Below are 16309 nucleotides of genomic sequence, written 5' to 3' on the forward strand. Positions count from 1 at the left end.
TACTTTGGAATTTTGGTTCCTAATTCCTACGATATTTTAATTGCTTCATTTGCCTTTAGCATTTATACACAGAGGCTGTACCAAGGCGTTGAGGTACTTGATGCAAAGGAGAAGCATTTGGTCCCCACACTAGTTCCACCAATCCCAATTTTTCCAGCTCATTTACACCTTTTTCCACTGTTTCATGCATATTGGGCTCCAATCCCCTCCCAGCTGTGCTCCCACAGTTACACCACATCTAACCTGAAAAAAACACATTTTCATCTCGGGGTTCTTCAGCTCATCCAACATCTCAAAGGGAAGCTTTTTCCCCACTTTGTGTTTGATCATTAAATGTCTGCAATGGCAAAAATACAGGTCTCTGTTTCCTCCAGGACATGGAAGTGTAGGATTTCCAGAGCTTGTGTTGTTCTGGGGTTACAGTGAAGTCTGTTTACAAGTTGTTCCCCTGAACAGAGCACCACCACAAAGGTATCATTTAGTGTTTGGTGTCACTGTTGAGTCTCTCTCCCTACAGGAGTTTAAATAAATAAAGTCATCTATATATATAATAAAGTCATCTGTAGCCAAACCAACCCTTTTTCTTTAATCTTTCTTCTTTCCAGACATAGCTTACCTGGAAAAGTGTAATGGATGTAAACCAGCCTGATTTTATACTTTGCTACGCATTTGTTATTTGACTTACACAAACTCAAAGTGGCAAGATAAGACATTTCATGCAAATAAAGGTATTTGAGGAGGAAGCTACCTAAAAATAGTCATTTTCAGTGTATCTAGTGACTAAAAATAGCCACAGTCAGCAGGTATTGAACAGCTTCAGATTATCTCAGCCATAAGGATCTGTTTACACAGATTCTTCTGTCTCAAGATCTAAAGGAGTATTAAAAAAAACCCACACAACACTTTAGCTTTTTTCAATTACTAATGTACTTCAGGACAAAATGTGGGTGCAGCAGAGGGAGCTACTACTGAAGAGAAAGGGGTGAGAAATAGAGTAAGAGAAGCAATTTTGCTGCTTCATCTCTTGGCCTCGTACCTATAAAAATAAATGGCTTGTGGACAGCTAATCTGAGGTCAGCAAAGCTTCCACTGTTAAGCAGTTCCAGCTGGTAGGGATTTCCCAATTCCCCACTTACAGGAGCCTATCAGATTACTCATTTAAATTCATGCAGATTTGGGAATTCAAGGTGCAGATTTTAGAATAGTGACCAAAAAAGCCCACTGTGCCATAACACGAAAAAAAAAAAATCTTGAGCTGTAAGTGAAATTATAACAGCAATACCTCCAGAAAACTCTGCTTCCCACATGCTGCTTTCAGGTAAGAGACACACAGAACTAGTCAAAAACTGAAGAAAAGTGAGAGCCAACCTTATTCTGTCAACATTGACCTATTTTGTTCAGGTCTAACAGCTCAAAAAGCTACAAATTTGGTGAAACACAGATTGTAAAACCATAACACTCCTCAATTACTTTCCGTTGGCCAGACAGGCAAACCTGTCATTTGACAACACATCATGATCCAAGATAGTAAACTTTATCACTCAGGGGTCATGAGAAAATGGCCACAGGTACAGCTTGCTAACCCTCACTAGGTAATTTTTCACAGTTATCATCCCAAAAAGCGTAAAAGCACAAAAAGATATGTTATCTCTGAGCTCCGTTTATTGTAACATGGGTGAGATTCCCTATAAAACCACTTACTCAGTCACTGTTGTGTGTTCTCCAACACACAAAGTCAAAGCAGTAAAACATCATCTCGACAGTGTGTCAGGAACAAGATGACACCTCTCCTTTCAGAGCCCAACACATTATTTATCATTCTGCTCTGATTTACTTTTTCTTGCCACCCAGCACTGCCTCCAAAAGCACTTCACTGCTTGGTTTCTTAATATAACACTTGCATTAATATTTGAAGACAAAGCTAAGCCAAGAGATCCAGAACTTGGTCTGCATTTTGCCAAATGCCAAGAATCCTTTGGAGTTTTGCTCTTACCTGCAAGTAGATGCTTGATCACGAAATTTTGGCTTCTGTTCGTGTTCTTGTGAAATCGGGTGAGCGGTTTCTGTGGGGGAGTTTGAAGAACAGATCAGCTTAACTTCTCAATTCTCCTAATAAAGTTCTGTCTCTAATAAAATTTTGCACTACATCTGCTGCAGGGACAAGCTCAAAGTTGACTTTAAGAGCTCCCTGGCTTTTCCTCTCAAGGACCTTTGATTCCCCCTGCCTTTAAATGAAAACAAAGTCTACAGAAGCATAGTTTCAAACGAAGTACGTCCAGCAGCCCATGTGGAAACTCACAGCCAAATTGACATGCAAATCTTGACAGTTTTGATGCCAAATTTGAACCTTGTACATAATCAAGTTCAAATTCAGTACTGAAACCTCTCATGCTGGTTCTTACTTAAGCTGAAGTCCATTACACTGCTGAGGAAAGTTTTCCCTTGTACTGTCCAAAGAGAGGTTAAGACAAGTAAGAGTCAGGCATCTGAAGCTTCTGTTGGAACCTTAAAATTACCACAAGCTGAAAAGACTCTAAAAGAAACCCTGAAAGAGCCTCATTGTTGGCTCAAGTTAAAATAGGAAAATGTTAGCAGTGATGTGTATCCAGTTTCCTCTAAAAGTGGACAGACACAGACTTCATTAACATTAAAGGAATCACACTTGTGTCCCTCACCTGGATTAGCCAGAGCGTGGTGTTGACATAACACAGGAACAAACATCATCCTGACAACTTCCCTATGAAATCAGCTAAAGGACCAGGCAGGTGCAACACTGAGTTCTCACCAACCCATCTGGTTAAACATGAGCTGGGCCCCTCACTAAACCATTTGCCTGGGTCAGGCTGTAGCACATCCTCAGATCACTTATTTCATATCCAAGTTTGTTCCTGTCCCTGTGTTTATGCAACACTTGATTGCTGTTATATCCTTCCTAGTGCTGTGGAGTTTTAGATACTTTTCAGTTTCACCAGGTTTTGGTTGGGATTTTGTTTGTTTTTTCTTCCCCAGAGCTTTAAGCAATGTTTGGAACAACACAGATCTTTTGTTGTGCAATAAAAGTCTTACCAAAATAACTTTGGTTTCTTAAATTTATCATTGCTAGCAGAGCTCCAGGATTTAGAGCTCACTCCATGCTATTCCACAAATGATGATTCTTGGTTGTTTGTATGGCCCTTTACCCTCCCAGCTTATGGCCTGTCCAATATCTTCCTACAGTCACAGCAAGTTCCTTCCCTCCTCCTCTGTATTTTGAAATCAGGTCTGACTTGCAACAGACAAGTTTGAGAATAATTTCCTTTATTCTCATACAGACATTTTTGGAGTAGCCTATAAGTAATTCATTGCCTGATTTCTACTTTATGGAACATGAAGATAACTCATAGTTGGTTTTTTGGCTTTTTTCCCCCCAAGTTTTACAGTCAAGTATCTTACACTCCTTCCCACCTACACAAACATACCACTAAACAAATTCTGTATAAAACCACATTTCTACTACAGCATTTTATCTTCCAACATACCACTAATAATAGATTCCTAACAAAAAAGTATTAGTAATAACTTACCACCTATCTTCAGAGACCTACAAACTTGCTCAAAATATGCATTTGGGCATTATCTATCCCAAAACAGAATGGCAACCTGTCTTTTTAAATCCTGCTGCAGTTGACCCTAAGGAGCTCCACGTGGTGCAAAGCAGTACAAAACAGGAGGAAAGGGAAGAGTTACACACCCCCACACCCTGCCTCAGTCAGCAATCCTAAAAATGGTCACAGTACATGTAGGGAAGAATATGTTTGCAGGCAGAATCCCAATAAATGTGTAGTCAGTCACCTAAGGAGCAGACTGACCATTTTGTTTCTGTTTTCTCTCCATCTTTTAACCTTTTTTTTTTTTTTTAATCCTTTTGCCATTGTTTTGCATAAGGGATTAATTGCAATTCTTTTACCTCTCCATGTTTTATTTTCAAGTTGACAATGAGTACAGGTTATATTTAGTATCCCTTCTTCCTTACACTTACAACTGCTTTTCTGTAGTCCTTTCTTCTATTCCTTCCTTTCATTTCAACTTAATCTTTTCCAAATACCCAGTCTCTGTAAGGATATGTCTACATTAGCAGATTTAAGCATAACAAACTCGAGTATTTGATGCAAATAGTTAACTCCAAATTAACCTCCCACCCTGGCTAAGTAGAGATATGAGGAGCTGGGAAGCAAGTGCTTGAGGCCAATATTTTCCTTCCACTACCATGGGAAAACTGTCAGTGTAAACCCTGCCTATTCCTCTGCAGCTTAGTGGTTGCTTATAACTTTTGAGTGAGTATCTGGTAGTGCCTTGCACCTGCTTTCCCCAAGTATAAATGACCAAGGGAGGTAATAGGTGATGAAGATAGATCATGGGTACTTTTTGTTTGAAAACTAAAATATTTTATGGCCCTCTCTACATCTGCTCTAAAGCTTTAAAAGATCTGACCCCTGAACCTGCTTGTTGTGCTGGTGTGTTCTAATTATACCTTCAAGATGAGAAACATCTTTATCCCGACCCTAACACTGCACTTAAATTAGATGTTGCACTGTAAAAAAACAATACTGGTTGAAAAAGCAGCATCTTTTTAAAACATGGTAGCTAAAATATTCTGTAATGTTAGGGCAGAAGCAATTTTTTATTTGCATTAGCTAGGTAAACTGAATTACAAAGAAAATGATTCTTTAGGCAAGAGAACACAATATGTAGCTTCAGATGTGATTTTTTTTTTAAAAATCCAGGTCATAAGTTTGATTTCCCCAGGTTGATCCAGAATATTAATGGGAAACCATATTAATTATGATGTATAGGAAGCCTTTACCTAATCATAAGTACCCTAACACCAGAGCAAATAAAAGTATTAGAAATACCTGAGAGCAGAGTAAAATTTTATTATAAACAGAAGTTATCAGCACTAGTTTGAATGTGTTTGTGAACAGGTTTAATCTATAAGTGCTCAGGTAAACTGAGAAGTGAACACCTTTGTTGACATCTCTTAACACAGAAGCTTAAAACCAACATCATTCTCTATTTGCACAGTCAGAGCTGGATTTGCTCTTGTTTCCATGAGAAAGGGCTACACAAGACATCAGGAATTTCTCCAGGTACATCCAGACTGGCTGTACATAAGGATTTGCCCTTTCAAGAGATTTTTATGATAGTACACAGCTTGTTCAACCATTACTTGGCAACTCCAGATATGCCCAAAGTGCAAAAAAGCTCAAAATGCAAAATCAGTCGCAGCAAATCCTTATGCAGACTGGCAGGACTGTCACATTTGTATTTTCACAGATATAAAGAACTGTTCTGTGAGATTTAACTGACAATGGGAGGGGATATATATATTCTTATACACAGAAAGAGCACGTGCAACTGTGCAATGGGCATTTTCATCAATTAATAAAAGCTTTGGGTAAACCTTAGGTGAGGTAGATAAAACCTCTGTCCACAAAGCAAGAGATTAAATTAGTCTGCAAATCACTTCTGATATTTAATATTCCATCTGCTATATTTGCTTTGGCTGAAGACTGTCAGCTTGAGCAATTCCTGCTCTACCTAAATGACAGGTCTAACTATGCACTTATTTTATGACTTATTTTTCATTTGTCTGAAAAAGCAAGAATGCCCCCTTTTGACTATTCCATATATTTCCCCTGTGAGGCCAGGAGAGGGAGTAGTAGCCTGTATTTTTCCCCAGGAAAAATCAACCCTCTGGATGGCAAGTATTACATTCAGTTCCCTACAGACAACGGGTGAATCCTTTGTTCATTATTCTTTTTAAAAGATTATGGAGAGGGGTTTTTTTTTTGGTTAAGGGGGCAGCAGAAAAAAATGCGCTTTGGGAGGAGAACATCTGCCACGATAAATTTTCAGACAAGAGGTACACACTTTGTAAAAATTAAAACTCATATTAATGGATGGAAAGCTACACAGGTGTCTGCACAAGCTCTGTGCTTGTTTGCCCCTGCTGAAGGCACAACCCAAATCCAGATCACCTGCCATCTGTAACTGCACATGCTGGCCAAAACATGATATTAAGGTCAATTAAAAATAGACTCTGTTACTCTTCTGCCTCTAGATACACAAGGGCTAATACAAAAACCAAATACATATTTCTCTAGATTCCCCACCCAAACCTCAAGGCTTTCGTACTGATGCTGATGGAAAGTTTGGATGCACTTTCACTGCAGTGAAACCTGAAACACACCTTGAAATTCTTCCAAGATTCTTCCAAGACTCTGAAAAACTCACCACCTGATCTTAAGCAATTTAAATTGCAGTGTTAGGAAGCTCCTCTGAGCTCTCTAGACAGCAGTGAATGACGTCTCTTCTGAAAGGTGACTCAGAGGAGGAAGAAAAAAAAAACAAACAAAAAAGATTAAAAACTTACTTGTGTATTTTCCAGCTCTTCCAGAGGGCTGTTATCTCAGCCTGAAAAACAAAAAGGGAAGAAACCCACAAATGAAATCATAGAATGTATCAAGTAAGGTATTTCCAAAAGAGACAAATGACATGGTAGAAGGCACCAGGCAGACACCAGTTCATGGTTTTTCTCACCCACATCTTGGGCAGCAAAAGCAGAAGAGCTGCACAGAGGCTGAGTGTGCCCTGACCTCAGGGACTGTCTGAGGGACTGACAGGCTTAAAGAGATAAATATTATGTGAGCAAGTCACCTGCAGAGAGCAGTGCCAGCCCCAATCTCTCACTGAGAGTTAGCACTGACTTAAGTCCTGGTTTATGAATCTTAGTCCATATCACGGGTTCTGTTTCTCAGCTGAGAGGCACATCCTTGCACCTGTGTGATCCTGGAAAACAGAGATGAGTACACTCTTCAACCTACATAATAACTAAATATTAAATGAAAGTGTAGCCTCCTTCCCTGAAAGACAAAGGTGCTTAATTGCATTGGTGTTTAATTAACAATACACAACAGTCATGACAATGGCAAAATATCTCGTTCATCTGAAAAAAGCACACAAGTGTTGAGACAGCAGCACAAAATAACAATTGGAATTACAGCCTGGGGAGAAATCTCAGACCAAACCTGGGAGAAAACCTTTTACCTGTCCAAATAAAGAAGTTAAAAAAAATGAAAACAAAGGTAATTTACAGCTGTAAAAGCAAAAATACGATAAAGTTCTGCTGTATACTCCTGAAAAAATAGAAGTCTTTCATGAGAGAAAGAAAGATTCTTTCTGCATTAGTGAAAAAAACAGTTTGAGTGATTTCAAATTTCAGGTTTTGCTTTTGCACCGTTGGACAAGTTCTCTAACAGCACTGAGTTCCTGGGTTTCAAGTGCTTATTGGAGTCACCGGGGCTTGTGAAAATATGATATTTGGATTATAAAAGACCTGCATGGGTATTTAGCCACATATCTCCTATTAATGCTTAATCATCTTAAATAAAAGAATCATGGTGTGTCTAAACTACCCATGCAGCTCCTTGAAAAACGTTAAGAGACTGCATTCACATTCTATTCTTCCCTCTTTGATGAGCCTCCTCTCCACTACTTCAGCGTTCTCAAGCAATATTGCTGCAAACCAAATTTTCATACGTTGGATTAGTGGCATTCACCCCTGGCAGGGGCCTTGCCCATTTAAAAATTCCAGTCTTCACAGAGGTTCTGGAGGTGGCTGCAATTAAGCTGTGCGAGTTTGATGACGTGTGCAGATTTTCTCCGGCTCACAGTTTTTCCAGAGACAAGGTCTGTAAAATCAGCAACACGAAGAACAGGAAACCAACTGTTTAAATGTACTGTTTAGGAACAGTCACTCTGAATACCTTGTCGTGCTTTATCACTCATTATTTACTTTAGGGTGATATGACTTAGCTCACAGTGGTATTTTTAAACCCTGTTTTGCTGCCTAAATTCCTTTACAAACATTCCGAAGCATGTTACCTACAGGAGGGGAAGGTTCCAAAATAAACAAAGATCCCCTTACATGAAAACTCAAAAGCACCCTCAAAAAAGTCTTCCCCACCACTCCACTTTTTTTATTTTTCCTTCACATTTGACAAAAGCTAAAGGAGAAGCAACAAGTTTTCTATCAGAATTGGAAGAACTAGTTTGGGTTCAAGATGTACCACTTCCACCTGAATTTGACTCCATACCAAATCCTGTTCAAATTTAAGTAGTGCTCACTGTTTTAGAGACTTTCACCACACACTTATCTTTAAATCAGAGATTTATGATTTAAAAGTAGTAGATTTAAAGTAGTCTTTCATCTTCCTTCCATTATACAGGTTTTTATTTGGCTCCCTAGCACTCAGTCTGTATTGTTTCCACTCCTGTTCAGTGCTACCACAAGTTTTGTTTCCTTCTTTAAGTGCAAAAGAAGTACACTTGGTTTTGATTCTGATTTCCTAAAAGAGGGCTGTGATCAGAGATAATAATCACTCACTGCAGAAATTTAACTTACATTGCTCCAGCCTTTTTCTCCCCACCTCCAAGGACATTCACCACTACATTCCTCTGACCACCGTTTTCATTATTAAGCAGCTTAGTGAGGATATTACTCTGATTTAGAGAATGTTTTACTGGAAGCAAGTTCCAAAGAGCCTCTTTCCTACTATATTCAGTGTGTTAAGCATTCACTATCAGCTCTGGGATTTACTGAGAACTCAGCAAAGTCTGTTCTCATTCTCCATCAAAGATTAGAAAATTTAGGAGTTTCTATAGTTACAAAGAACGAGTTTCTGGAAGGCCCTTTATCAAGAGTGAACTCTGCTTCACTGAAATTAGATTCTCCTCACTGTTATTTTAAAAATTCTCAAGATCACCCAGCCAGTATTAAAGGGATTCCACCAGTGACTATGCAACCAGCTTTTTCCATGCTCTGGTCCTCTCCCAGGAAGCTGAAGGCTTTTATCTGTTGCCAGCTAAGAAATATCCACTAGACTGAAAATCTACTGTATACTTTTTGGAAAGCTGCAGGGCTGAAGGCAAAGGCTGAAGAGCACTGAGGTTTCTTTTCTAATCTTTTTCAAGTTCTGCACTCTTGGATGCTGCTAATTACAGTATGAAACCAGCAATATGAAAACCTCTTTACTCTCAGTCTTCATAGTTGCAGGTAATTAATACTTTTATCTTCCTACGTGCCTCATTGATGGGCTACATGAAAGGATAAACGAAATGAATTCATATGTAGTTTAAAGAAGGGAAAAAAAATAATCAATCTATGAAGTTGCAGTCCCAGGACAGAGGTATAGCAGTCTAGGCACGTTAGTGAAAAATACAGATGATTTCTACATGAGTAAAAATAAATACCGAGATGCTGAGCTGCAGGATAACAGTTATCACCTCAGACCCAGCCTTTAGGAGAGACCTCAACTCAGAATTTACGTTCTACCTCATACTGTTACGTGATAACAAGATTTGCACAGCCTGGTTATGAATCAAATATTTGGCAACTAGGTTCTTCCACAGCCATGACTAATGAGAGGTGGAGAACACACACACCACGTAAACACCTTAATGCCTCATCACATTATTTATGCCTCAAAAAATTAATTTTACTTCCTGGTCGTTGCCTCAAGAAACTGTGGGCACTGAAAGAAATCCTAAAGCAAAACCAGACAATCCATAGATACAGTTGCGCTCGTGTTGGTGCCACACCGAGGACAATTCTCACACAGTGGGATCACCGTGGTTTTGTTGCCAGAAGCTCTCAGAGCTTCAGAGCTGAGCTCTTCCCTAACTGTGCTCCTCAGGCAGGGGACCTGGAAGATACATGGCATAGCCAAGAGGGGCACACGGAAAAGAAACCGGGTTAGAGCTCGTGGAGAGTCACAGCAGAGTCCCCTTCACACAGGGTGAAACGTGTGGAAGGATCACACACCCACTACAAATCCCTGCTGGAGCCTAAAGTTTATACAGGAATCAATAATTTCAAGAGCCTCACACTGAAGAGGGACAAACACAGTGTTTCAGTCACCGAAATCTAACTCAAGTGTTAAGATGATGGTTCCAGCAAGCTCAGTTTAACAGAAACCCGTTGCTTTCTGCAATTACAGCAACCAGTTGTATTAATCCAGACAGAGCATATTCAGTTTTATTACTCAAATGCATCACACAACAGTCCACAGAAATACAAGAATTTTCTGGTCATCCCTCAGGGGGGAGGAACGAGCAGTTCAACAAAAAGGATACTTGCACAGATGTGCCAAGTATCAAATTCACAGTTATTCCCTCCACTTCCCAACAGCTGGGACTGAACATTCCCCTCCATTTCCAAATTTTTGTGTGTTGTCATGGCCACGTCAATGTGACCAAAATCATTTCTCAAGATGTGTATGGTTTTAGCTGGGTAACTTTAATTCTTAGCTTTACTTTGCTGAATCACCTGTGCAAACAACCAGCACTCTGCAAAGACTAAAGTACAAATTTGAACTCCTGCTTCTCCCTGGCTTCACACTATGGTAAAATATCCCCAAAGTCTGGCAGATGAGAAGAGCATAATTAAAAGCAACCTTGCATAAGGTAGCATTGTTTCTTAAATCTCTGGAATAATTAAGTACTCCTGTACAAAATAGCAAAGAACACCTAGAGACTTTCTCTTTGAGGGGTGAACTGAGTCAGAAAGCAGTTACTATATCTAGTTATCATCAATTAAATAAGAGCTCCTCAGGGAAAACAGGGTGCTTTAAAGATGGAAAACTTATCTGGCAACAAATTCCTAGTGAATCAATCTCCAATAATCCCAGAAAACAAGAACCCAGTACCATCTGAAATCTTCACATTCTTCCCTGTGAACACAACCCCTTTATTACACTGCTGCAAACAGCAAGCAAAAAATAAAAATTTCACTTTAGTCTGGAAGTTAACAGAAAAAGGATCAAATATATATTATTTAAGAAAAACCAGGTGGATGGAAGTACAATAAAGACAGAAATGTGACTGCTGGATTACCAGTAAGAATTTGTGAGCTCATATAGACTGTGGGCTTATTTGCACAACTGCCATTTTCTTCTTTTCTTACAGCATAAAGAAAACTTTAAACAGGAGTGAGTTGTGTTTAAACCACCTAGAAACCCTTTGTATTTTAGTAGATTTGATGCACCCAAGATTGAACCCTGATTTTTGAGGGGCTCAAAAATATTTCGGCGTTTCTCCCACCCACTGGAATATCCATCCCAGGTGCTGCATTCCTGATGGCAGCCCTTGAACTGCCTTATTAACAAGCAGTTTTCATGCACATCACACACATCTTTTCCACTGTTCATTTGTTTGTCTCTTGCTTTCTGTTCTCTCACCCAATTTTTACCTGAGAGAATACGTAACAGATGTGTTAAAAAATTTAATGTGAATGGAAGCACTTGCATATTTGTATGAAATATTGATTTTGTCCTATATGTTTATTTGCCAGTTTTTCAGCCCATTACTCGTCGCTCTCTCCTTTGCTTCATCTCTTTTTTTTTCCCCCTTAATTTTTGGGTTTTTTAAAGACTTAGTTATGAGAAAATCAGCATCATTTCCGTGCTTCCCTTGCGCCTACCAATTCCCTGATGAGACAACTCTTCAAACAAAAAAGAACAATTACCTGTGGTTTACTTAATCAACTTCAAAGAAGCCCTGTGAACAATGCACCAAACTGGATACAAGTGCCAAAATCAGAAAACCCTCTTACAGAAGTTAAGCTCTAGTTATTGTCTGTTGCTCCTCTTTTCCTGTTCCTCTCCAGCCACTGTAAATTATACTTTTCCTTCAGAAGAATATGGCAGTACCTTTGGTTAAGTTTAAATATTTTTCCCCCTCGAAATTTGGAGGTCTAAGTGCAGCAGAAAAGCCAAACCAGTATTTATGTTACACTATTTTTTCTAAGCTCTTATCCCTTCATCATTCTGTAATATGGTTCAAGTAATCCCCATAAGTTGCCCCTTCATAATTACCCAGGAAAAACACCACAAATACACCTAATATTAATGGGAAGCCCAAAACAGAAGTAAGTTCACAGAGAAAATCAATACTGTGTCTTCACCCTCCATTTTCTCCCTCCTCATTTCACTATAAATAATATGGGAAACACACACCGTGGGAAAATAGGTCCTGGGAACAATTATCAAAAGGATCAGTAAAATTTGTGTTTTACACAGGAGCAGAATGATTTATTAATTGCTTTCTGTTAGTTTTGCTTCCCTTCAAACAGTGGGCAATTTCAAGAACTGGTGGAAACGAAGCACACCTACACAACCTCCCCAAAAACCTTGGCAGCTGAAGAGGTGAAACTCTGCCTCCTCAAGCACAGGATGAAGGTGGTCAGTTGGGAGTTCCTTGCTGTGGGCTCAAGTTCATAATCAAATTCACTCTTTTTTTGACAGGAGTTGAACCTCTAACACTATCACACAAAAAGGCAAGGAAAAATAAAAACTTCAACGAGGTTTTACTCCAAGGTTAAGGGATATGAAAATTTCTCCCTGTTCACACACAGAACGGAGGTGTTTCAGTAATTACCAGTATCCACTCCCCTCTTCAAAGTTTCCCTGCAAGCTGCAATCAGAATTATATACGATCTCTGCATGAAACTAATGAATTCATGCCAAGGAAGACTCCTCAACATGATGAGAGACAGTGCATCAGAGGTATTAGCATCAGGCTTTAATGCTCAGAAACAGGCTCACAGCCACGTTCCAACTATAATGGAACTAGAAAACCCATGTCACACACCATCAGCTGCCCAAGGACTTGGGTCCCCATCATAGAAGAAAAATCCAAATATTAAACAGGTTTGTTCTCTTCCTCTATCAAGAAAAAAAAAATATGTGTGTATTCTCTAAGTAAAACTGTTCATTAAGTAATTTATCTGTAGAAATCTCCATTCAGATCAGAGAAAACTGTTTTTCAACAATAATAAGTTACACCTCTTCAGTACCCCTGTAAAATAAATATTACCTGTAAAATGAAGGTAGTATGGTAAGGAAAAAAAAAAAAGCTACAAGGGGTATACCCCAGTAAATTTGGACAATATCTTCCTGGCGACTATTTCTGACCCAAGAGATTTTCTGACCCAACACCTACTACGTAATATTTTTCTTTTCTTTTTCAGGTGTAGCCAGCAGAGATCACTGTTCTTGTTCTAGAAAAATAATCTTAAATTACAAGTGCACCTTTCACTCCATTTTCCTCCCCGGAGGGAAACTCATTAAAGGTAAGCTGCAACAGCAAAGAATTTCATGCACATAATGCCTTTTTTGGAGGGTAGAGTTCAAATCAAATCTTTACAGAACCTATCTATTTAGGTTGCCTATGGGAGATTCAAACACTTCACCACCCAAGGTTTCTCCTTATAGTCAAACCTAGGATTTCCTGTGCCACCTGCTTATCCAAATGTTAGCAGACCCTGCTGATGTTAAACTGTCAAGCATCACGGGTCCTGTCTTCACTTCCCATTAAATGAGTATCCCAAACATACTGTCCCCCACATCTGAGGCATGTTGGTGGAATCAGAGGTCAGAGAAGATTGTTGTAGGGGCAAAAATGAGCCCAGAGGAAAGGCAGACGATGGATTTGGACGTGGGTGCAACAAATACACAGCTTTGGAAATGGCTGGAAAAGCAAAAGATCCTCGACACCCTCTGCTGCCTCCCTGTTTCCCAGACGTTTGTGGCTGTACCCCACCCCTCAGATGGCAGAACAGCAGAGTCCTCTGGATGACCCAGCTCAGGCAATCAAAGTAGAACACAACCAGAAATAATACTGCCAAGCGATCAGAAGAGAACTGGTTGTAAATTTAAACACCATTTTGATTCATTAATCTCCAGCAGCTAAAGACAAACCTAAAGCAAAATTAACACGATTGCAAACGAAGCACTCCTGTCCCGTGGCTATTTCTCTCTTGCTGAGAGAGAACGAGCGGATCAAAGGCAGACACTTCAGTGAGATTAGTGCTGCTTCAGCGAGCTCACAGTTAGTTCCCATTAACTAACCTGTTCTAGGAGCTGGTAACACCATCATTAATCGTGGCTTCAATTGAAGGGAAACAAGGGAGTGACCGTCCATCTCCTGGTGCCACTGCACCTGCCCTACAAGCCTGTGCAAGTCCAAGTCGAGCCTTTCATTGCTGGACAGGTGAAGAGCTGCAACTTTTTTCGTGCTAAGCATTAAGGACTCCCCTGGGAAAGCGAAGCAGAGGTATTGTTTTGCTGGCTGGTCCTCCAGTGGCGAGTTGAAATCCTCCCAAGTGACTGCAGTTAAGGAAGGAATCCACTGGAATGGGCCATATGAGGAGCTAATGGCCATTAGGAGCAAGCCAGCCTAGGAAGACCCAGTGTAACAGCACAGACCCAAAGGGATGCCCTCCAAGGAAAAAGCTTGGTTTTCACCCTAGCTTAAAACATGAGTGCTTTATGCATTTACATTTATCAGCAGCTTGTAAGGTTACCAATATCTGTAGAACTACAGCCCTTAAGTAAATTGATAAAGTTCAAAAATACAGAGAAAACCAAACCCACAACAAGGTACTTGTTTAAATCCACCCATCTGAAATCCATCTTCAGTAACCCCACCTTCTGCTGTTCAGTGTTATGTCTCAGCATAGATCTCCCACACAACGTGATAGATTGGTGAGTCTTGAGAGCATTTACTACAAAATGCAGCTTTCCAGAACTGAATTTCATAGTTGATATTCACAGCCTAAATATATATATATATATATGAATTACTGCTGACAGAAATCTCTCTAGTGAAATATAGTACATTACATAGATAAGATCCTCTGCATAAATACAAAGCTGAAATAAGCTGTTTTTCTGATAAGTTTCTGTGATGTGGGTAGTATTTTAATATCACACCTCTCGAGTCAGGTTTCTTATGTTGAAGCAGAAAGGTTCAGTTCCAATAGTTGGTATATAACTTTTCAGGCATATTCCTCAAATTCCTCCAAAGCTGCCTTCAAAAATCTGTTCTAAAGTTCCACCCTTCTTTAATTATTAAAATGTTATCATTATATGTTAAAACATTTAAATGTGATAAGATCTGTGAAGCACTTTTCCAAATAAAAGATTATAAATATATTTCTGGACAAATCTGTCTTTTTTTATGGATTACAACATATCTGCAAAAGCACTGTAAAATGAAGAAAATATTAAAATATCACAACTTTTCCTCCCCTCAGCCTCTTCTTCTCTAAGCTGAACAAGCCAAGTGACACAGGCATCCCGAAAATTTTTGACTGTGGTAATATTAAAGTGCATCTGCCTACGGAGAAGAGTTGGTCCTATAAAGCCAGTCGTTGTGTTCACCCCCATAAGAAAACCTCCAAGTTACGTCTCTAGCACAGACAAGTGAATTACTTGACAAGAATTAATTAACAGTCATCTGTGCATTTACAGGTGTGCTCAAGGACAGGCACAACACACATCACACAGAACTGCGCTTCCAAAAACGTGTTTGTGGTTCTGCTGCTCCCTTGCACCAACAGCAGCAGTTTGGAGCCCGCGTGGATTTGGACAATTAGGAAACAGAGCCGGCTCAACACTAATTAGCACGGACTATTCAAGAGAGGAGACAAGTCACACCCAGGTTAGACCATCTTGAATTGCCACACGATCAGAACTGATTTATCTAGCAGTGAAAACATAGATTATCCTAAACAATTCACAGGTAAAAAGGTAGTTAGCCCACCTTGAAAAGACAAGAACAGTTTGTTGGGGGGAAAAAATAAAGGACAAGATTGCCACTTTCTACTGCAAAGGGACAGGAATTTGCAAGCAAATATCCCCTACGGAATTCAGGGGCAGCAGCTGAACAAACCGGAGTGGAAAGGGGGTAAGACACAACAGCAGGATTGTAATGAGGATCGTAGACAGCTTCTTTTAAGCAAGAATAAGTAGAGTATTGAACTTCAGAAGTCCATCAAACACGTGGTCTCCCATAGGTGATTTATAAAACACATCACACCACCGTTAACTTGACAGATAAAATTAAAATAATATGTACAGACTGCAACATGAGAAAATGCAAAGCCTAGGTGTTTATAAATATAAAGCACATCTCCATAAAATTAGTAGTACCCTCTATCAGACTAAACATACTCAGATATCACCTCATTTATACTACAGAGAATATTTACTCCTTCAGGACATATTAGCAATTTAAAAAACAAAGAAACCTAAACATCCATTCCACATCACTAGAGTTATACTATCTGGGTAACACAGACACCCACCAAAGAGGAACTCCAACCACAATATTTAATTAGTTTTCAGGCACTTCTATAACCCAGGCACTACACAGAAGCGTTTTAAAGTTCATATAACACACCCAACGGAGAAAAGCACTACCTTGAAAC

General features: G+C 39.5%; 1 protein-coding gene across 1 annotated transcript in view; it reads right to left on the reverse strand.

Annotated features, from left to right (window-relative positions):
• BCL11A (B-cell CLL/lymphoma 11A) overlaps positions 1–10276 on the reverse strand; it is a 125889-nt gene extending 115613 nt beyond the window's left edge. The window contains exons 1-3 of the mRNA XM_017821744.1: positions 10174–10276; positions 6413–6447; positions 1994–2063 (exon numbers count right to left, since the gene is read on the reverse strand). Coding sequence (XP_017677233.1) covers positions 1994–2063; positions 6413–6447; positions 10174–10276 — 208 coding nt within the window. The remainder of the gene's footprint in view (positions 1–1993; positions 2064–6412; positions 6448–10173) is intronic.
• Positions 10277–16309: the final 6033 nt, after the last annotated feature.

The sequence above is a fragment of the Lepidothrix coronata genome, unplaced genomic scaffold (assembly GCF_001604755.1).
Source record: "Lepidothrix coronata isolate B3197 unplaced genomic scaffold, Lepidothrix_coronata-1.0 Scaffold92, whole genome shotgun sequence".
Taxonomy (NCBI): domain Eukaryota; kingdom Metazoa; phylum Chordata; class Aves; order Passeriformes; family Pipridae; genus Lepidothrix; species Lepidothrix coronata.